The sequence below is a fragment of the Nannobrachium achirus genome (assembly GCF_963921795.1).
Source record: "Nannobrachium achirus genome assembly, chromosome: 7".
Classification (NCBI taxonomy): Eukaryota; Metazoa; Chordata; class Actinopteri; order Myctophiformes; family Myctophidae; genus Nannobrachium; species Nannobrachium achirus.
Genome location: NC_137816.1, coordinates 47,590,090 through 47,612,060, shown reverse-complemented (window position 1 = coordinate 47,612,060; position 21,971 = coordinate 47,590,090). Strand labels below are relative to the sequence as shown.

The 21,971-nt window shown below is 42.2% G+C and overlaps 1 protein-coding gene across 1 annotated transcript in view; it reads left to right on the top strand.

The window, feature by feature from the left end:
- The window catches only part of LOC308288369 (protein kinase C-binding protein NELL1-like), a gene marked incomplete at both ends in the record, with an annotated part of 330,259 nt that overhangs the window by 135,511 nt on the left and 172,777 nt on the right, over positions 1-21,971 (top strand). Inside the window, 2 exons of the mRNA XM_080729790.1 lie at positions 9,051-9,150; positions 11,730-11,858. Coding sequence (XP_080585916.1) covers positions 9,051-9,150; positions 11,730-11,858 — 229 coding nt within the window. The remainder of the gene's footprint in view (positions 1-9,050; positions 9,151-11,729; positions 11,859-21,971) is intronic.

The window sequence follows — 21,971 nt, the reverse complement described above, 5'->3', positions numbered from 1 at the left end:
TGGATCCCAAAACTAGCAGAAACACAGAATAGGAGATCAGAGAGAGAGAGAGACAGAGAGGCCGTTTCAGCACCATGGACAGCGATATGGTAAACTGGGCTGCTGTTTTGATCTTTGATTGTTGACTCAATGCTATGCTCCTCCGTGCTACAACTGTGTTCCACCCACACTATTGCATACTTCAGGTACACTACACCTGTTTTTCTTATTGTTTTATTTATTTTTATCGTCCATTCCAGTCCACAACTGTTTAAAAACTCATTTAATGAGACCTCTATGATTCACACCTTTCAACAAATAAAACAATGAAATAGCAATTTGCATATAAAAAAGGACATTGACACAGTCGATGTATCCCGCAAAGATGAGCGCACGCAAGTACACACAGCACACACACACACACGCGCGCGCGTGCGGAGCGCACTCACGGCTCAGATGAGCGTGCGCAAATACATACACAGACACACTTCCCGAAACAGAGCCACGGCGCAGCCGATCCAAGGCTTTCACGAGCAGAAGTATGCTCGATCCAAACATGCACGTTCCTTGGAGTTGCAATGTTGCATGCATGCAGTAGCTGGGCTTATGGTCGTCATTGTCACTGGAGAAGAAAAAGACGTGTTGATGCTTGTGTTGTAATGTTGTAGCCGGGACTCTAGTCTGCTGTAACTTTCCGAGTACTGTGGAAGTGTAGCGTGCGTAGCTGCTTCGGAATAGCTTGTCACCATGACGACGGGATCCAGCGAATGAACGGCACTGGTCCCATAGGCTGGGAGCGCGGAAGGTTTATTCTATAGGCTGGCACCATGGTGACGGCTAGCGAATGAGCGGACGCTCTACCGTTGCTACCGTTGAGTTGAAGTGGATGTGAAGTGGGCGTGAATGGGCTTGGAAGTGGGCGTGGCTTCTTAGGGGAATGTAATAGTAGATAGCTCAGTGATTATGAGGAGTGCCCACATTGACCAGTGAGATGCATCACAGCCATTCGAGTTGCATATACCATCATAATTTATCAGTCTACCTTCTGTGGATTATGTGGTCGACACACGTTGACATTTGCACCGTAATCCCAACGCACTGACTTGTCTTTTCGGTGTGTTTTCTTGCACCTTAACTACGTCCATAAGTATATCATGTACAGTTTACATCTGCTGCTATGCTCACGCATCTTTATCTCAGGTTCTGTGTGTCAATGTAGATCATTTGTTTGTTTTCTTTGATTGATACCGTCGTGGAATTCTGGATCAATTAGTAATCGATGAGGCAAATAGTCGAGACAATATTCTATGTGGTGATGGTTATGCTTTATATAGTCTCGTGTTGCCAGACAACTATTCCACAAGAAGCTGACATTTCCGTTCATGAAAATATATTTGAAAATGTCATTTCTGCTAAGCAGCAAGCTAAATATGCTTTGATGATTTTTATTTATATTAGGATAAATGTACACAATGTTAGAAATGAAACGGAAGTGGGAAGGAGGCTTACCCTCCCCCTTTAACCGGGTACTCATCATAAGAACTTCTGTCCCCCAGACTATGACTATATGGGAGCATTTGCAAATCGCGGGAGTCAACAGTCCGGCCACGCGAGGCTATGCTTTATTTTAATTAACATGATATCATGGGGAGAAGTACAATAACACTCAGGTCAGTGGTACGGTAGTTCTGCCAAGAGCACAGGGCAGAGATCATAATTATACGGTAGCTGCTTCAAGGGCAAACTGAACCATAACAAGATATACTGTAACATAAACAATAACTATCAGGCCTGGTGGAGACATCTAAAGCCGGTGTTCCATATGCATGGCCCCAGTCCACTCCACCCCACACCACACACTTGTGTCGGGTTTTCCACTACAAGGATCTGGGTATAGTGGTGTGAAACTGGTACAAAACGGGGTACTAAAATGGCTCCAATCTAGAGTGGGTCCGAGCTGGGCCAAGTGAGGCCAAATCAGTGACGTATACTGATACTGATTGTTCGGAGAATCTGTCTCACGGCTGAGCTGTGTCTTTCAACACAACAACTTGAGACAGATTTTAGTTTGCAGTCACGGCTGTAAATCAAATATAAAAGCAAAGCCTGTTTGTTTTATATATCTGTTTATAAAGAGGTTGATTAGGCAGAATTGTTTTCCCCAGCCCTGCAGTTGAGATACCACGAAGCACCAAGAACATAACCATCACAAACAGTGGACATAGGCTATATCTATCGTCGCGAGTCGCAATAATCAACGGCCAATGCGTCGGCCATCCGTTATTTTTTATAGATCTTCTCAGTGAGATGTCTCCTGTTTGTATTTGTAACTGCATGTGTTGAATTGGGAAAATAATCTACAGTACATGTACTGTACTGTAGCTGCGCTAGCATGTATGCTAGCGCAACTAGCCTCTACATTGTAGCTTACTTCTTTGTGTAGTTTGGCTAATAAAGTTATTATTTGACCATGTACATCCCGACGTTAGTCGTCGCTATAGTTGTAAAGACTCGATGAAGACCTGTGTGAGTGTGTGGCATCTAAAACATTGTCCACCATATCTCTAAAAATAATTAGCGCAAGTTAGCGTCTCCGTTGTGTTTGTTTACAGAGAAAGATCCTAGATCCATATGTTGAAGAAAGGGGCGTCGTTTTCTTTCGGGAGTGGAGGGGAGGAGGGTAGTGGGGAGCGATGTCGTGTAGTGTAGCGTCGGGCTAAAAACTGGTATGGAAAACCTGCTTAAGTAGACTCTACAAATTGCCAAATATCATAATGTATTTTAGAAGTATTATAAGTGATTGTCAAATATAAAAGTTTTATATATGCAGCCATATCATTTCTTCCTCAATCTCCTTCCCCCTTCTTCTTTCCTTTCTGTGCACGAAAACGAATTTCACCCACTTCTTTATTTCTGTAAACCTGTTATGTGACAATAATGCTGATTCTGATAATGTATCTCAAAATTCTACATGCTGTAGAACTTGAAAACGAAAGTAAGTCATAATTATTCGAAATTTGCACATAGTACTCGACAATGAAAATAATGGGTTGTGTTGCTCTTCCTTTGCACTGCCGGTCTCTCCTTGGGTGGTCTTCACCAGCCAATAAAGTGCTCTCCAAAACTTGAGACATTCAATTAAGATGAGAACAGCAGCAGGAGCTCAGTTCACTGCAGCGTTATCAAAGGGGGAGGAGAATGCTTAATTCCCCTCCATGACAGTCGGAGCTGAGAGGCTGTGTAGCAAGGTAACTGTAACCCAGCCGTCTGTCTGGCTGAAGTACAGTATAACAGAGTTATCCTAACAGTGGAATATAATCATCTCAGTTCACCATGAGTCCACCTCATTTATAATGCATAATAAGCTAATTAAAACAAACCAAAACCCCAACATTTTGCCTACTATGCAGTATTCCTGTTTGAACGGCACTTCCGTATGGACAAATAGGATCCATCACATCGACTCAAACTCATGTCACATAAAAAAGGAAGGAGAAAAGGAATGTGCCCGATGTGAATGCACCTCAACAACCAGAAAATATTAAATTAGTCCATGCAGAGTGTAAAAGAAGAAAGGAAGGGGGGGGGCTCCTGAACGCCATGTGGGACTGGAGGACCACTGACTTTGTCCTCTTGGTGATGACGCTGCAACTCTACCATTGTATTGTGGTTGAGAGAGGATGAGCTGTCTAGCTCACTGGTTCCCAAGCACTGGGTCGGGACCCATTTGTTGGTCATGGACACATTTTTTGTATTATTTCAAAATATTACAAAAAAAACATTACCCAAAAGGCTAAGATTTTCATGAATAAAAAAATGTAATGATTTTTCTAAGTAATTGTATTACTATCTAAAAGAAAAATCTATGAAATTTGAAAGCAAATGTTTAAGAAGTAGTGAAAATAGCCGATCTACAAGCTCACAATGCAGCTCAAAGGGAGCTTGTAGATCTGCTGTTTTCACTAGTTTGGTTCCTGGGCAAACGTCTAATCTCTCTTTTGGGTCTCGATCTGAAAAGTTTGCGAACCACTGGTCTAGCTCATCTGACAAGACTGCAGGTTCTTGCGGAGCGCAGGCCGTAGTAGTATTTGCATGATAGCTGGAATTGACCTAACTGTACTTTGTAGTTTGTTCACAGTCGATTTCCTCAACAGCGTCGGAGGCTCTGTGAGTTCCGCTAGAGCCTCAATAGGTTCGTTGAGTGGACAGTAACCACTGGGTATGATAGCTGCGATAACTGCGACGATAGCATGGACGAGGACATTGATTCAAGGGTCCCTTCTCCTTAATGAATGTTGTCAAGTTCCTCTTCAGTTTCACTAAAGTGGAGTAAGTTGGTTGATTGACCTACAGTATGCTGCAGTGGTTGGGTATCTGGGGTGGACAGTGTTGTACTGTGCAGCTGATAGTTGTAGCTGCAAAGGCCAGAGTCGATAGGTGGTACTTCGACGTGGGTCATTACTTGTGTGGTCTCCACCTGTGAGTACTCCTGGATATGTTATCGTGGAAAAATTATGAGGTGATATCCGGAGCAACAATAGTGCTCGACAGTAGTCGAAAGTTTGCAGTTCGCAGGCTGATGGTTATGGCCACATCTCTTTCACCTTCTATTCGACTTTATCCTCTATGTTCTTTCTTTAGACATCTGTTTGAGGACAGAGCATTTGCTGGTGAAATCGCAATATGGGCAGTATCTGCTCTGCGACTCCCTGGGAAGAATCCTTGGGGAGGATGGTCGTCTTCTCTCGTCATTTTGGAGGAAGTCATTAGTTGCTTTTTGAGATTGTTGTTCGATGCGTTTATCAGAAATTAAACTCTGTTTCTGAGTCCTTCCGGGATCTCGAAAATTGCAATCATAATACTGAGACTGAATGTGGCTGAGTGAAATCTGTGGTACACATGCTGGTAAATTCTTGCGTGGATTATGGTGTGATGATATAAGTTTGGATATAAGTTCATGGATTGGAGTGTAGCAGCCGAGCTACTGTATCCATAGTACGACGGTACTATGGATGATTTGTGGATTTGTACCACACATCTACAAGTGAATTGCAACACCTTTTCAGCTTGTAGATCTGTGTTTTTGGTTAAGTGATTCCTCTGTGATCACTTTCTAAATTTAATTTTTGTGAGCCTGAAATTATACACATTATACAGCACACATACACGTCTCAGAGCAGATGTGCATTGGTGCACCAATGGACAGATTCAGCTGAGAATGATGATTCAGACTATGTTCGTTTGGAAACGCTCGCATGAGTGGTTACAGTTAAAATATAATAAGCTCATTTTGTGAATGAAGTCCGTAGTGTGTATTTATAAATAGCTCACAGTGCAGTCAATGAATCAACCGGTGTACAGAGCCAGGATGCTGACTTTGAAGTTGAGTTTTGAAGGAGAGAGGCATCCCAGGGATTTGAGTCAATGCCTCAGCCCTTGGAAGGCAAACAGGGGACCACCAGAACACTGCAACTGATGACAGGGATATGGTGTGTACACCGCATACACTCAGCCATTTATTTTGAGGCCTCAAGGGAAGATGACATTGTGCTTTATCTTGGCCTGCTTGACTCTCATCTTGGCGTGTGTGCGTGTGTGTGTGTGTGTGTGTGTGCTCTTGTATTTCAATACTTGTAAGGGCCAACTGTCCCCACAAGTATAGTATTTGAGAAAAAAAAGTGTTATGGTTAAAAGAATAGTTGGGGAGTTAGGATTAGGAAAAGATTTAGGACAGGGTTTAGGGTTAGGTTTAGGCACTAGGTTAGATTTAGAGGTTATTGGGAGTTATACCGTATTTATGTGTAGTTGCACACTGGTGTTGTGCACCGAAAATGGCAATCTACAATAGCTATTAGTCAACGTTTAGTCCAGGGGCCAAGACAAATTGGTACCAGCTAAGGTGACCGTATATTCTTTGTATGTTTGCATGTCTCCAATTTATATTTTGGTATGATAATCCTGCCAATCTAGTAGCGTAATGGCAGTTATCTACTGTTATCTCTAATGGCAGTTAGAGTACTCTCTAAACAAATCTACCCCCATATGAAACCGTGTGTGAATCATTGATACGACTTCTAGACAATACTTTTTGGAAAGCAATAAACAGTTTGCCCTGATGTCATTTTACCCGTATTTCTGCTATATAAAACCTTACATGGTAGGTGTTACCACTTTGTGAAAATATCAGTCTTGGCCCCTGGACTATTTAGGGTTAGGATTAAAAATGGCATTCATAAAATTGCTGTTTCTAAAATGAACAAGAACAGCAATATAAACGTGTGTGTGTGTGTGTGTGTGTGTGTGTGTGTGTGTGTGTGTGTGTGTGTGTGTGTGTGTGTGTGTGTGTGTGTGTGTGTGTGTGTGTGTGTGTGTGTGTGTGTGTGTGTGTGTGTGTGTGTGTGTGTGTGTGTGTGTGTGTGTGTGTGTCTTGTACCTTTTTGGAGTGTATCTGTACTTTCATGTCCACTCTGTGCCTGTGAGCACCACAGCCACAGCTTTTTGGCCGAGGCCCAGTCCGTTGTCATGGCAGCTGTATTCAAGATCCGTTATATATTGGGTGCCTAAAGCTCTGCTAGCTCTGCTTTGTCTTTTATGTTTTATATTGTTTTGTCGTCGGTTGATTGTTCTTGTGTTTGTGTTTGTCTTTTTGTTTGTTTGTCAAGGATAGGCATCAGTAAGCATTATGCGACTGCCTATACCTTTTCGATACAGGTTAAAAGAAACAAAAAGAAAATTGACTTGTAATGTCTCATCAAACTGTTCATCGAAATAAACGATTCATTCATTCATTCTCTGTAAAATGAACCTTAGACCTTAGTTTTTTAGTTCTCCGAGGCAAAAACCGACACTCAGGATTTTACTGTGTCCGTGGTGCGGACACGGAGGGCCAAATGTATGATGGGATTCCAAGCCGACATTCCACTAATGAGCATAACTTCAAACAGAGAGAGGGAGACTAATTAGTGAAATCAGCTGGTTTGAAAAAAAGAAAAAGTTATAGCCCTTCCAATAGGCAAATATTTGTCCCAAAATGCCAACACATATCAAAGTTGGATATATGCATACTCTGCAATAGATTATCGCCTGCATTCCCCATTGCCCAAGGTTATCTAATTGAGGGTCGGCATGTTAATGCGAGGACTGTTATTCCAATTGCTAATTGTTCACCGACGCCAATAAAGATTGGCATTTAGAAATGGAATCATAATATAGATAATTACATTTCTGTTTGCCTTGTAGGCAACAAAACGTGCACAGGGCAGATATAAATAACTATGACAAAAATATGCAAAAGAGCTTACTGACAATAACCGGTGGAAATAATCAAAACAATAATGTACCATGGCCACGGTAATAGTAGGTCACTGAATAATTGTATACTTTCTTTTTCAAAAATAGACAATAGAAAGTAACATGTTGCCCTAAATGCCCAATATAGAGCTTGGACAATAGTGGACATGATAATAGAAATACCGGTATGACATTTCTGTTTCATGCAGCTGTTTTTACACAGATGAATGGAAACGACGATTCTAACAATTATGCAAAAATAGTGATCAGAATAATTCCTACTGCCTACTGCCTAGAGGCACTCTTGCTTTCACTGTGAACTACCCGTCATACAGTATCAGCCCTTGGGGTGATCGTTAATCATCCAAAGAGTTTTATCAGATGTAACCAATTTTGTTCCTTCTACCACTCCCCTCACCCAAGGCTGGGTATGTGATGAGAACATACTCATACAGTAGATATACCGTATACCAGGGGTCTTCAACAGGGTCCGGAACCCCTCAGAGTTACTACAGGGCTCCTCCAAATCTTTGTGTGATAGAAACTTTTTTCTCCTTTTTTATATTAACCATTTGAACCCTAGTATCCATATTCTGAGAACTTTAGACAAAAATAGCAGATCTACAAGCTCACAACACCTCACAGGCGTTGCTAGCTTGTAGATCGGCTATTTTCGGCAAAGAGGTTTGGTGTAGAGGGGAAAAAGAGCAGAGTGAAAGGTCGATTTTATTAAGTATTGACAGTTCAAGTGGTTAAATGACTCCAAAGAGACCCAGACCGACTAGAAAGAAATTCAGCTGTTTTATCGTTAAACAACTCACTGAATGCCACCCTTGATTAAAAATCTACAAAACTGGTGCCAGCCATTTTGTTTAATTTTGCCTTTTTATGGGGGCCAAAATCATATTTTGTACTTAAATTACATATATAAATCTATGCTTCTATCGAAAGCCACACTACCCCTCTTACAAAGGAAAACATGTATATTTATATATATATATCCTATCATTAGATTTGGGCTTCAATAGAACATGTGTAAGATGACCTAGATCACATTGATATATACTGTTATTATGACGGCTGTGTGGTGTTCTAGAGTGCTATGGCCTTTGAAAACCACCAGGTGGTGATCTCCTACTATCTGATCAACTAACAGAAGAAGAAGGAGACATATCCATTTTGTTTTGGTTCGGGCCTAGTTGTTTACATCAGTGCCAGGCCTTTTAGCTATCATGCTATAACACTTCAGAGCCCTGGCGATCGCTATCAAGGATAGCAATCGCCGAATGGATGGCACCGCTGGAATCGCGTGATTTTTCTGAGTTTTTTGAATACTTATAGTTCGTCAGGGAAGCACGGGAAGTGTATAAACGAACGTTTTAAGATAACATGTAAACGGCCGGAACCAATGTTCGGTTATACCGGTTTCCCGTCGGACTGTGTTACACTGGTGCTACAGTCAAATCGGCCGTATCGCTCCGGTCACGGAGGCTCATGGCTAACTTCTAGAGCGATTTTTTTGAAATTACAATTATGAAAAAATGATAAAACTTTTGATTAATTAAAAAGACGTAAAAGACGTTTATGGCACTAAGGATCAAAGGCGTAAAAGACGTTTATGGCGTTCAGTTAACATAGTATATGAAGATAGGTTGAAAAGGGGTGAAGTTGTCCTTTAAGTCTGGATCTAAGAATCAATCATTTCATGCTCTATTGTGGTAACTCTGTTGCATCTTCTTCATCATGGGGCTTTGAACTTATGCCTCTTCTCCCGTTTCCAGAATGGCTTGATGGTGAGAGTCACAGAGACCTGTCCGGAACTCAACTGCACCCTGAGCGATCAGATCCTGCCCGACAACAGATGCTGCAATGTTTGCAAAGGTGGGTCCTCACTTCACATTCATGCTCCTGTACTGCTCTCGGTATTGTAATTTCTATTGCGTGAGACCGTTTACCATCTCCCTGCTGGCTCATGGGTCCGACGTGCCGATCCCACATTCCGATGAGGTGTGGGGTAGACTGCGCAAAGTCCCCTAGCTGTCTGATGCGGCTTCGGGCTGTGCTTCTCAAAATGACTCCATTTGTCTCCTCGCATCCAGTATGAACGCTTCATCTGCTCTTGGCGGCAATACATATCCTAGCAGATTGGTGTGTCTGGTTTGGAGCGCCCGCTATGCCAATTTGCCTCCACTCCACCATGTTGGCAGCGAGGTAGAAGGTAAATAGCCACAGGTAATTTAGTAAAGAGATTGAATAAACAAACCGTGGGAAGCTGTCAACTATGGAGCCATAATGGAGGCAACCTGGGGAAGGATCGGAGCGGAGGAAATTGCGCTCACGTTTAAGTAAAATGAGCAGAGCAGGTTTTGCGACGGCCATCTGGAAAGGAGAGGGTGGCTGGGAGATTGGGGAAGAGAGGAGAGAAAATGAAACGATGGAAGAGGCGGGGAAGAAGAGACATTGCGGAGTTGCAGACACGGAGGACAGGAAAGAAATTACAAATAAGGGGAGAGACCGCGAAGAAGAAGAGCGGAGGAAACGCGAATGGGGGGAGGATAGACAGGGAAGGGATTGTACCCAGAAGAGACGGGAAACAGAACTGAGAGGGACGAACACTAAATGAGAGGAGAGAAGAAGTTGGGGATGGCGAGGCGGGCGAGAGTAGAGAGCTCACGAGAACGAAGACATGAAGATCAGAGCCATCGCCGACGCGTCCCTCCCTCCCATTGTCTTGATATCTCTCTCACGCCCACGTCTCTGCTAAAACTCTGTGCTGCTCATTATCTCCACATCAGTCTTGGTGTCCCCTCTCAACGCTGCAACTCGCCACTTTGCTTCCGCTCCGAAATGTTCCTCTCTCCCCCTGCCATTAAAGTCCGCCGCGTGTCAGACAGATTAAATTGGTCATTACTTGTTTGACACGAAACCTGTGCAGAATCTGACCCCCTCCCCCCCCCCCCCTCTAGCAAAACGGCATGCTTTTAAACTCTTGTCCTTTGTAGTGCCCATCAGTAAACATACGTGCATTTATCTGCGTGTGCATGTGGTTACAGTACTGTACTGTATGTGCGTGGTCCGCACGATTGTGCATGTACAGTACACACATAGGTGCGTGTGTGTACATGTCTACAATGAAATCCTGCACTTGTTTTGCGTCCAATTTAAATTGGATGCAGTACGTGGTAGTTGCACTGCACCCGTTTCACCCCAGGTTGTTCTCTTCCCTTCCATGGCATAATCCTTTACTACATGCTCTCCCAAGCCTACCCAGTCCTTCCATGTATACACACGTGCACAGTTTTTGCCAGTGGGGGAACAAGTACTCACATTTGTTACTTAAGTAAACGTATCGATAGCGAAATGTAGAAATACTCTGTTACAAGTAAACTCCGGAATTCAAAATGTACTTGAGTAAAAGTACAAAATCTAAATGTACTTAAAGTACAAAAAGTCAAATTACTCATTATGCAGAATGTCCCATTTCAAGTTTTCAAATGTGTACAAATATCTTTTAAATAGCGGATCTGCTACAAGCTCACAATGCATTGTGAGCTTGTAGATCGGCTATTTTCAAAATAGAGCGACGGTATGAGAAGAGAGAGAGAGAGAGAGAGAGAGAGTGTGTGTGTGGAAAGAGAGAGAGTGTGTGGAGAGAGAGAGAGTGTGGAAAGAGAGAGAGTGTGTGGAGAGAGAGAGTGAGTGGAGGGAGGGGTAGAGAATACTGCAGATGCAGCTCTTTCTGGCTCTCAGTAATGGCTCCCTGAGCCCCCTCGCCTCTCCGTGCTTTTAATGTACGGCAGTCTTCACAGCACATGATGGGCGGGATGATCTGCTCAGACACCGTACAGACAGCAGGAGGGACTGCTCTGTCTTTCACTGTCTGTATCTAACGTTCCATAAGCTGTCTGTCTCTGTCTGTCTCTGTTCTCAAACTCAGTCTCTTAACTTTCTTTCCCTTTCAGTTTGTCTCATTTCCTTTTACTGCGTAATGTGTCTTTCCGTTTGTCTCTCTCTTGATGCATTTCTCTCTCTCTCTCTCTCTCTCTCTCTCTCTCTCCCTAACTTTGTGTGCATCTCACTTTAGCTGTCCATATTTCAGTTCACCCTATATTTATAGGTTGAATATTTGTTTTTCCACCTACTTGTCTACTGTCTCCCTGTCTGTCACGTTGCTGTCGTCTGTGTGATGTATTGTGCCCACTGTTATCTATTGAAATATCTGTTTAATGCGTGCAAGCGCACATTCTTTTGCAGTCTAAGGCTTTTACACTCTTCACGTTTACTATAACCATAAACTTTCCTATACTGCTGTCTTCCAGTGCAATGGCACTGTTTGTTCTCTTTGTTTGTGTGTGTCCCTGTTTATGAGTGTATATAACTCTTCAATGGCTCGCATCAGCAAAATCTAAGGCAGGAGTAAACCCAGTGTGGAGACCCATTGTTCTGTCCTTCTGTTCCAGGCTATGACTTCTGTGCGGAGGGACTAATTTGTGGGGAAAACTCGGAGTGTAAAAACCGGAATACCAAAGCAGAGTGTGAATGCAAGGGTGGCTACGCCTCCATCCATGGGGACTCCACTTACTGCGAAGGTAGGGAGCGCATTCCTTCCAACTCAGGCTGAACTGGCTCTCATTGCTTTGACTTGTAATACTGACTGCTCCATCTGTTCTGAAAACAATGCAGCTAGCAATGTGTGAAAGTGTATACTTCTTTTGTTGCTTTTAGAAGGAAATAAGAACCGCTCTACAGTAGGCCCCCGGGCACGGAGTAAGACTTGAATATTCAGTGACTCTGAATGATTATTTTGCATGAGAGTAACAATGGAGCAGGATTATTCTTTACGGCAAGGTATGAGTATTGTTTGGTTCTGAGGTTCAGTAGACATCATTCAGCAGACTTGAGTTTTGGTGCTGAGGCCCAGGGCACATGTGAGTTAGCCAATGGCCTCGTTTGATCAAGCTATGGATTGGGCTCAGGATTTCATTGTTGGCATCATGAATCAAGAGCCCTCTACTGGAGAGTTGCGCCACTCCCGTTTACTTCATGGGACCAGGTCTTCTACATACACATCTACAGTATTGGCGAATAGTGACAAAGCGCGAACCGTACGTTTACAGAATGCATTGAAGTCTGTGAGGGGAAATGTGTTACGTGAACCACGTGACCAGCGCTGTTTCTGACCCCGCATTGGCAGAACTCTCTAATACAAGGCTCTGCCTGAATCCACCAGACACGCATTTCACAGCTGTCTTGTCTGCCTCTGTTTACTCCTTAACTTTGATACATTAATGACATGGATAGAATCGGTGAACCGTGGCTATGTCTTGCTCTGGCAAGTTGAAGTTGGTCCCTACAGGCAGCTCAAACATTGATGCTAAAAACATTAGCATAACACCCGGAGTTAATGGGAGGATGGGACATAACTTTGTTTGCAACTCTGCATGTTAATTTGGCTTAAACCTGATTCACTTGTGCTACTTCCGGTGTACAATACACACATGCAACTATAACTAAGGCTTTTGGAGAACACTTGTTACATGGCAAATAAAGCTTTTTTTTCCTTTGTAGATTGCTTCAAACTAGAGTTATACACACAGAGGTTGTGTGTTGCTGGTATGCTAATCTCTCAAGACAGATTCAGAGCTCTGCATCTGAATTTGTCAGCAGCTCCAGTTAAAACATATAGAGTTAGGAATGTTAGTAATGTAAACAAAGACCAAACGGGCCAACATCCTGTCATCCACATTATATTGGATGATGCCCCATAGGCAAATTCAAAGGAAAACACCAGCAGAGGGTGCTGTTTTTCCTTTTTTTGCCGATGGGTTCCCAGATTGCTGATATGCTAGTAAAGCTGGCCTTACATTACAAGATTATCGGGGCATTGAAATCCTGGTAGAATCACAAACTACAGGATAATCGTTTAAGATTCTCTTACCAGATAATCTAAACAGGCACACACTACCCGATTAAAAAAATCGGGGGCTCCCCAAACTACAGGATTCTATCCAGATTGAGTCGGGCCCGAACACAGCAATAATAAATAATATAATAATATATAATTAATTCAAAATGTCATCGCGGCCGGCTGTCCTTCTTGCAACACACACATGCACACACACGCCACGCATACAAAACACAAGTTATCCGCTCAACACCATCGCCCAACGGAAAATAAAACAAAGTTCAGTGATTGTTGTCAACAATCTCTTCCCATTTTGATGATAATATGAGTTCACTTTGACACTTGTTTCATGTGCATCCATGGATCTGTTCAACTCTGACTTTTCCACTCTCTCTCCACTGCTAGTCAACACTGCGTCTTGCTTCTCATGCCTGGTTGATTTATGATTAGTCGTATCATCGTATGACTTTGTAGCACGCTGCGTGCTGCACGCAGAACATAAGATCTCCGAGACCACAGCGTTTCCCATTCGCACCACGTTGTAGGCTTGTAGATCAGGCTTCTGAAGGAAATAGACGTTTACTTTGATTTGCAATAGCAAAGTGAGACCTGTCTGTCGTGTCAGTGACTGCATGGTAGTGTTTATTTCTGATGTTTCTGTTTGATATAAAACTAACGGACGGACGCTATGAAAAGTGTGTATGTCTGGCCCCAATCGTCCTGCGAGCAACTCGTCAGGGTTAAGATTGGATCTTTGAACCCTCACACTAGACGACATTTATGCTCGAGAATCGCCTCCGATCCAGACGCAGTTAGCCCGATACTCGGGAGGGTCGATATGGGAAGCCAGCTTCCCATAACCAGTCACACAATTGTTTATTGGTCAATAAATCAATAGAGACCAAATCAAATTACAATTTCAATGTTGATTCTGCCCTACAGCACATATAAACAGCTGCCATTGTATTTTTCATCCATGCATTACTCATATTACATTATTATTACACTTTATTTTTACTTGTTTTTATCATTACTCACCCTATACTTTTACATTACTAATATTACAGCACTACTCTCACTAAAACATCTGTAGAGTTTACATAGTTTGAAATGTATTCTTAAGATTTTGCCTATCAATTGATGACACCTTGATGGACAAATTCTCTATTCACTATAAATTGCTCCAATGAGTCTTAAGTCTTTTTCACTATTCAGAATGCAAATTTTCCATAGGCGGAGGTCTTTTTCAATCCTCTTTTCACTGGTAAGTGATCACAGCAGGACAATTTGGTAAGAGGAATGTGATGTTTTACACTGCATTTGTCAATCTTCAGGGGTTAGCTTACATTTGGTGGGTCAAGAGTAGCCACAATCATTGTAGTTTTGTGTCCACAACTGTTCCAATTGGGGCATGCATTTTAGGCGGATTTTTCCCCTGGACCCCCCTGGGGTTCAAATGGTTAAATGCCCCGATTATCTGCTAGTGTAAGGCGAGCTTAAATGTTCTCTTCAGAAAATGTATTTCAGCATGGACAGAACAAATTATTGTTGATCTGCTGGCTGAGCCATCAGATGTGACAAACGCTCCAGTTTAATTTGATTAAAGAGTAATGGTAATGTTTAAAGATGAGCAGTGTTGTGCAAGTTCACACTTGACAAAAGCTATCTCAGAGTTCCATTCAGACAGATTACAATGTTGTTCACAGTTTTGAACTGTCATCACAGTCATTAAAAATGTACTAGTTAACATTAATTTCTTCCATCTTTTAAAATGTGCTGCTTCTAGCTATTATTTCCCATTTGAATCTCCTCTTAACCCATCCACCCACTGCCCACTTCCCAAACTAATATTTTATGAATAACTAAAATAAAAAGTACCATTTATAAGTTATACTCTTGAGGCAATGGGCATTTTCTTTAGCCGGAATCTAATTATGCAGTAGTTCAAAAACATAAAACAGATTCATATGCTTCCAAGCGAGTTGGTACAGTCTCCACTACTGGCTTCATTACAGCCGCTAGCTTATATGATATGATTATATTCAGTTCTGCAGAGCACACAATTTTGTGAAATAAATAAAGGGGGAAAATGAATGAATAAACAGATTTTGTGATACAATCTGGCTAGTGTCTTTATTCACCAACTTAGAACAGTCTTGTGAGAGTTAAAAATGCTCATTTTCATTAGTTGAACAAGGAGAGATCAGTTCACTGTTCACCAAAAACATGAGCACGTTCCTCTTTTAGCGCATTCATGCGCAACACTGAAGGGTGTGCTTTACCATGATTATCGTCATGCCAGCGTTGCTGCAGGAACGAGTTCCGTAGGCTGGGCACAGCTGATTTTGTTGATTAGACCAGTGCCATAATGCTCGTTCATCATCACGGGTAGATAGCTATTTCAATCAGATTGCTTCGTCGTTGCTACCTGTTGTATAATTTATGTTATTTACTTGTTGTATTTGAGGTGCCAGATTGAGTTCTAGACCAGTGTTTCGCAACATCTGGTCCTGGGACTACCAGGGTCCAAATGGACCCTTAACTGGTCTGTAATTTTGACAGTATACAAACGGATACTGTCAAAACGGCTCCTCTTTGACCTAACAGAAGGACCCAAGCTCTGAATTTGTTATGTAATCTTTATTTTTACAGTATGTGACATATATGAATTTCTTCATTAATCTGCCAGCCGGTGCCTGGTCAGGTCTGCTGAGCTGGAGAATGGGGTTTGATTCCAGCTCGGAGCACTAAAACCTATGACTAAAACGCTACAATATCAATAAAAGCAACGTAATTGTTTCTGTATACACATTTAAACTGAAGCCTAAGAACCACCAGAGTTTCTTAATTTAGCTCTCACTGACCATGTGTTTTTCGCCATCGCAGCTGGGCATCTTTGCTGCCCGCATGGCAATGTCAAGTTGGCAATCCGTATTAAACGCAGTTGTGCCGATTCAGGGCGTATTTTCTTTGCTGGCACATACAGTACATTTTACTATTTACACAGGGACCCTCCAGCGCCAATTTACCAGCATTAATTTAACCCCAGGAGGGTACAAAATGGAACCAAATGGCGTGCATTTGTGTCCATGCATTTTACCCTCTGAGAGTAACAAAAACTCCCAAAACAGCTCTTTTAAGAGCTACAGGAACATCATTCCTGTCAAAATAACCAGGCTATTTGAGCAGTTAAATCAGTTCTTGTACCATTTATGCCTCTGTAAGGGCCTGTGTTGTGTGTGTGGTGCAGTTGGATAAATCAAGGAGTCAAGTATTAGTCTTCAACATCCTCTTTGCGTTGGTCGTGACCAACTTCAATCAGCCTTGGGTGACACTTATTGGACTAGGCCCCATGCAGGTACTTGCCTACCCTCCTACTTTGACTGTTCATAAACTCTGCTTCGATATGCAGGGCCTTTTTGGTTTAGTCTCTGAGATTCAGTCCTGGAACAGTGGGTAAAGGGCTCCTGACCTTAGGGACCCTGTGGCTGGGCCGGACCGGCCCGTTGAAGGATCCAGCTCTGACTATCAGCAGTTCACCATTTCCCATAGCCAGTGGTGGAAAATGTACTCAGATTTTTTACTTAAGTTAAAGTATCAATACCGCAATGTAGAAATACTCTGTTACAAGTAAAAGTCTGGAATTCAAACTGTACTTAAGTGAAAGTACAAAAGTATTTGCATCAAAATGTACTTAAAGTACCAAAAGTAAAAGTACAAAATGTTTGAAAATAGTAGATCTACATGCTCACATTGTGAGCTTGTAGATCGTCTATTTTCAAATAGCCGAGGTATAAAATGGGGCTTAATTGTATATATATTTTTTTTAAGATTTCTTTTTGGGCTTTTATGCCTTTATTGGATAGGACAGTAGACTGACAGGAAAATGGGGGGGAAATGTCGTCCGGATCGGGAATTGAACCGGTGACACCGCCAGGCATCCATGCCTATGTGGCAATGCCTAAGTTGTATGCGCCTTGGACCAGTAGGCCAGTGGGCGCCCCGGATAATGTATGTTTTATAATATTATAATTTAATATCTTCAAAGTTACTAGAATAATTTAATATCTTCAAAGTTACTAGTAAGTAACTAACGTTTTCAAATAATTGTAGTGGAGTAAAAGTACAATAGTTGGATCCGAGCTGTAGTGGAGTAGAAGTACAAGTACTGGAAATGGGAAATACTCAAGTAAAGTACAAATACCTCAAAATTGTACTTAAGTACAGTACTTAAATGTACTTAACTTTACACCACAGCCCATAGCCCAACAGAGATGGAGCGGTACGACTATTTTGCAGTGCAGATTCATTCCGTCTACTTCTATTTTCTCTTCTGGTTCAAGTTAATTGATCAACAGTGTGGATTTGTTTTCACTGCTTGGGAAATGACTCACTGCAAGGCTAATAGACTGAGACACTCAACAGTAGTGAAGTAAAATGAAGAATAGACAAATTTCATTGATACAATGAAATGAGCTTTTTTCACTCTGTTCAAAATTGCCTGTTACACAAGAACAAGTCTTTCACATGTACAGTACATGACTTCCAGGCACAGCTAATATAATGAGTAATACAACTATTATTTTCGTGAAAGTAATTGCTCCCGCCAAGAATGCCTCTGGGGCGAGTGTTTGCTTCCAATTTATCTGTAATTTGGAAGAGAGTAGAGTAAAGCATGTCAGTTTTGACATGGATTTGACACACTTTGCATGTGTGGTGTTGTTTCCTATTTATAACAGTGTTTCCATGCTCAGCACAAACAAGGAAAGCTTAGGAAAATGTGTAAAATGAGGGAATAGCCAGCACACAATGAATTATGTCCTTTTCACATGGTTTATTTGCCTCGCACAGACGGATACAACGGACACGTTTCAACCGTCAAGGTGTTCCTCAGCGTTGTGACAAGATAACAGGAAGTGTGTTGCAATTATTACTGTATTGTACAATTACACAAGACAGGCCACTATAGGGCCTAAGGTGCCTGAAAGGTTAGTAAACCTAACAGACAAGCGACTCGTGAGTGAGATTAACACATAGGGCCCATTTTCGTCCATGCCTTAACCTCTTATCCCGATATGGAAATGTTAGAAATGTGTCAGTTCTCTTATTCTGGAGATCCAAATTTGATCGTGCCTATTAAAATACGCCGATGTGGCTGACTAAATAGCTGACACTTCACAAAAAGCAGCTCAATAGAAGCTCCTCATTAAGACCCCTAAGAGTGCAGACATCATTACCATGTATGTACCACAGCATTGAAATGTCTGGCCACCGATGAGTTCTCATCCTTGTTCCGGATGGAACGCTTGTGTTCTGAAAACCTAGTTTTGATTTCCCCAATAGTTTTCCACACATAACATAACCCACAGGGGCATTTCAAAATATACACAACATGTTTTGTTTTGCATGAAATCCTGCCTTTGACAGAATAGCTTGTACCAGAACGCGGAAGTAAAGGCCAAGGCCCATTATCACATCAGAGACGTTGTTGTTGTGAACAGGCGCTACGGCTTTATCTCGGAATCCTTTTTTTTCCTTCGTGGCAACACTGGGCCGCACCGGTCGGCCGCGGTTTGAATTGTTCAATTCTGTGTGAAAGTAATCACAATTACAACATCGTCAATTTCCACAACATGGACACGATTGTGGCTTCCGGGGCTTTTCAAAATAAAGCACAGTGAATGGCGGCAATCTGTAGCCAAATAATTAGAAAAATAATGGCATCTCAAGTGTTAATCATGGCATTGCATTGTATACAATATTGACAGGGGAGATTACCAGAGTTTAGAGTTGACAGAAAGCGTTCAGGGGGATTGTAAAGATCTGCTCTGTATAGACTTTTGATTTCATCTTTAGATTGAAGTAAACAAATTGCAAGGTAACGTACAGTATTCATTGGATAATGTTTAAGATACAATAGGCCTGGGGATTAGTTTAAGGCTTAGTTTTGTTGTAATATATTGTGTGTGTTATGCAACGTGCGTGGCCTGTTTTTGCTGTCTCTACAGAAGATTTAAATTGTGAATTTGTTAATATGAATCTGCCCCAGCACTGGTGGGAAAAGTGCTTAGATATGCAGAAGTCTTACACTTGTGGAAATGGAATGACACATACACACAGACACACACACACACACGCGCATGCACGCACACAGTCCTCGGTTAGTGTATGTCTATGCCCACGGAGGCCCTGTATGTCTATTTACTCCATTAAAGGCAGGTTAGTGAATGTGTTTTGACATCCCTGTAGGTGTGTTTCATGAGATAAGCTCAGCTGGAGCCTTTTTCCCTTCCAGCGGCCGCCGCTGATGAGAAACTGGCTCCTCCTCTCTGTAGGTTGTGAGACACTTCCTAATCCCGGCAGGGACCTGGGAGGAAGGCAGTAGCTGCTATTGATTGGTCATGTCAACACTCCGCAATTCAAAGGCTTCTGACAAGGCTTAGCGCCGGCCTGCTGGCTAAGCCTGGCCAGCAGCCTGGACGTGCGCATCAAGATAGACGAGACGTCAGCGCCGGGTGCCTCAAATGACTGTTATGTACCGATAAGACAGGAAGGGGGCATCAAACCTGCCTTTTACGTTGTGGTCCTTCCTTATAGCTAACTAGTAGATCTACTGTTTCCATGCTCAGTGCCTCTCTGTTTCATGTGGTAAAAAAACCCCCAGTGGGTAATAGGGGAACCTGTATACCAAGAGCTACTCCCTGAGGCGCTTGCTTTAGGCTGAGCAGTTCTCCGCCTTTGTACCGACATGCAGAATTAGCCTGCTTAGAATTGAATCTCACCAGTATTGTCCTCTTGCCCTGTTGTTTCCCTCTCAGACAGATTCCCAATAAAGTCTCAATAACTTTAGATTAGGTTAGCCAATGAAGAGCTGTTGGGCAGCTGTATATCCATCATTTGAAGAGGGCAACGATGCATGCTAGGTGATAATTTGTTCATCGCATACACATAAACCTTATTTATTCATAGAAATGTGTAGTTGATCAACACTTTAATTGTTTGAAGAGATTCACGTCACTTGTCATCAACATCGAATTGCCCTAGCAAATGAAATGAAATGGAATGAATGATGAGATTCCCCGACAGAATGGGGGAGGGAGTTAGCTGAGAGAATGGCAGACACTGCTGGCAGGTGTTGCCCTTTGTTGGTACGCAGTGACTCTATGAAGGTCGCTGTTTTCCGCTCTGAGTTTTGGTACCCTTTTCACTTGGATAAACTCTAGTGCGTCCTCAGCTTTGAATTGAATTGTACCACACGATCCATAGCAAGTCAGCAACCGTGTTTGGTGGCTGAGTTTCATCCATGGTTCACAGGTTTGAGTCAGGGCAAATAAAGGCTTATTATGTGATGAAGAAACAAAGACATTCACAGTGGTGTAAAGTAACCAAGTACAGCTACGTATGTGCTCTACTCAAGTACAGTTTACTTTACTTGAGTATTTCCAATTTCCAATACTTTTACTTCTACTCCAATACATCTTGGATGAAAATATTGTACTTTTACTCCATTACAGTTATTTGAAAACTTAACTTACTAGTTACTACTTTGTAGCTTGATTATTATTGTAAAAACATACACTTCAACCCTATAAACATTTCAGGCCATTTGAAAATAGACATTGTGAGCTTGTAGATCGGCTATTTAAAAAAAATAGGACATTCTGCATAATGAGTACTTTAATAATAATAATAAAAATAGTTACCTGCCTCCCGAGGGAGAAATTCAGCCCAACCCAGCTGATTCGCTGCCAACAAGGAGCGTGTGAGCAATTAGGGGTTAAGAGTCTTGCTCAGGGACACACATTGACATTGCTACCCTGGCCTAGAATCGAACCAGGGACAACCAGGGGCTCTGGTTCCTCAGGCGGGCTCCCTAACCATTCACCTACAGTATGCCGCCCCTACTTTCTACTTTTAGTACTTATTTTAGTTTAGTACTTTAAGTACATTTTGAAGCTGATTCTTTTGTACTTTTACTCAAGTACATTTTGAATCCAGACTTTTACTTGTAACAGAGTATTTACTTGCAGTATTGATACTTTTACTTAAATAAGAAATGTACTTTTTCCACCACTGAGACATTCAAACATGTGCTGCCCTTCTGACTTTACCATGTGCCGTTACTCATTTCAGCTCTGCCTCAATGCGTTTTTGATCTCACGTTTGTGCTAATAATAGGCTTATCACAGGCTTATTATCCTAATCAACTTGTTATCTTCTCAGCGCTGTTCACAGATTCCCTGGGCTCTTAAAGAACCATAGTAACCTCTCCTGGCTCCATAGGAGACACGCGCACACACACACACACACACACACACACACACACACACACACACACGCACACGCACACGCACACACACATGCACACACATGTACATTGTTAGTGCCGTTGTTGTTTTCTGTTTTGTTGACAGCTTGTTTACGCTAGCCCTTAAAAATGTCTTGTACAAGCACACTGTGCAGAAACGAGAAAGAAAAATTGGCAAATAAAGCAAGTGCCACTGTTTTGTCATGTTAACCTGCTGTTGTCGAAAAAGGTTGCATCACCCGGTAAGCAAACAACATAATTCCCCTGCTTGTCAGTGCAATGCAGCAATGCAGCAGGCGCCCCTACTCCCATATGTCTCCTGGATACACAGGAGGGCCCCTACAGTGGTGTTTGATTCTCAGCACGAGACTAATGTAGAACAACATCTCTTTATAGTGCAAATCTTCCCTGTAGCGCGTGTGTTTTAAGCTAAAATGGCCTATTTTTTCTTGATGGACACCAAACGGTCTCCTGCTTAGCATGAAGCCT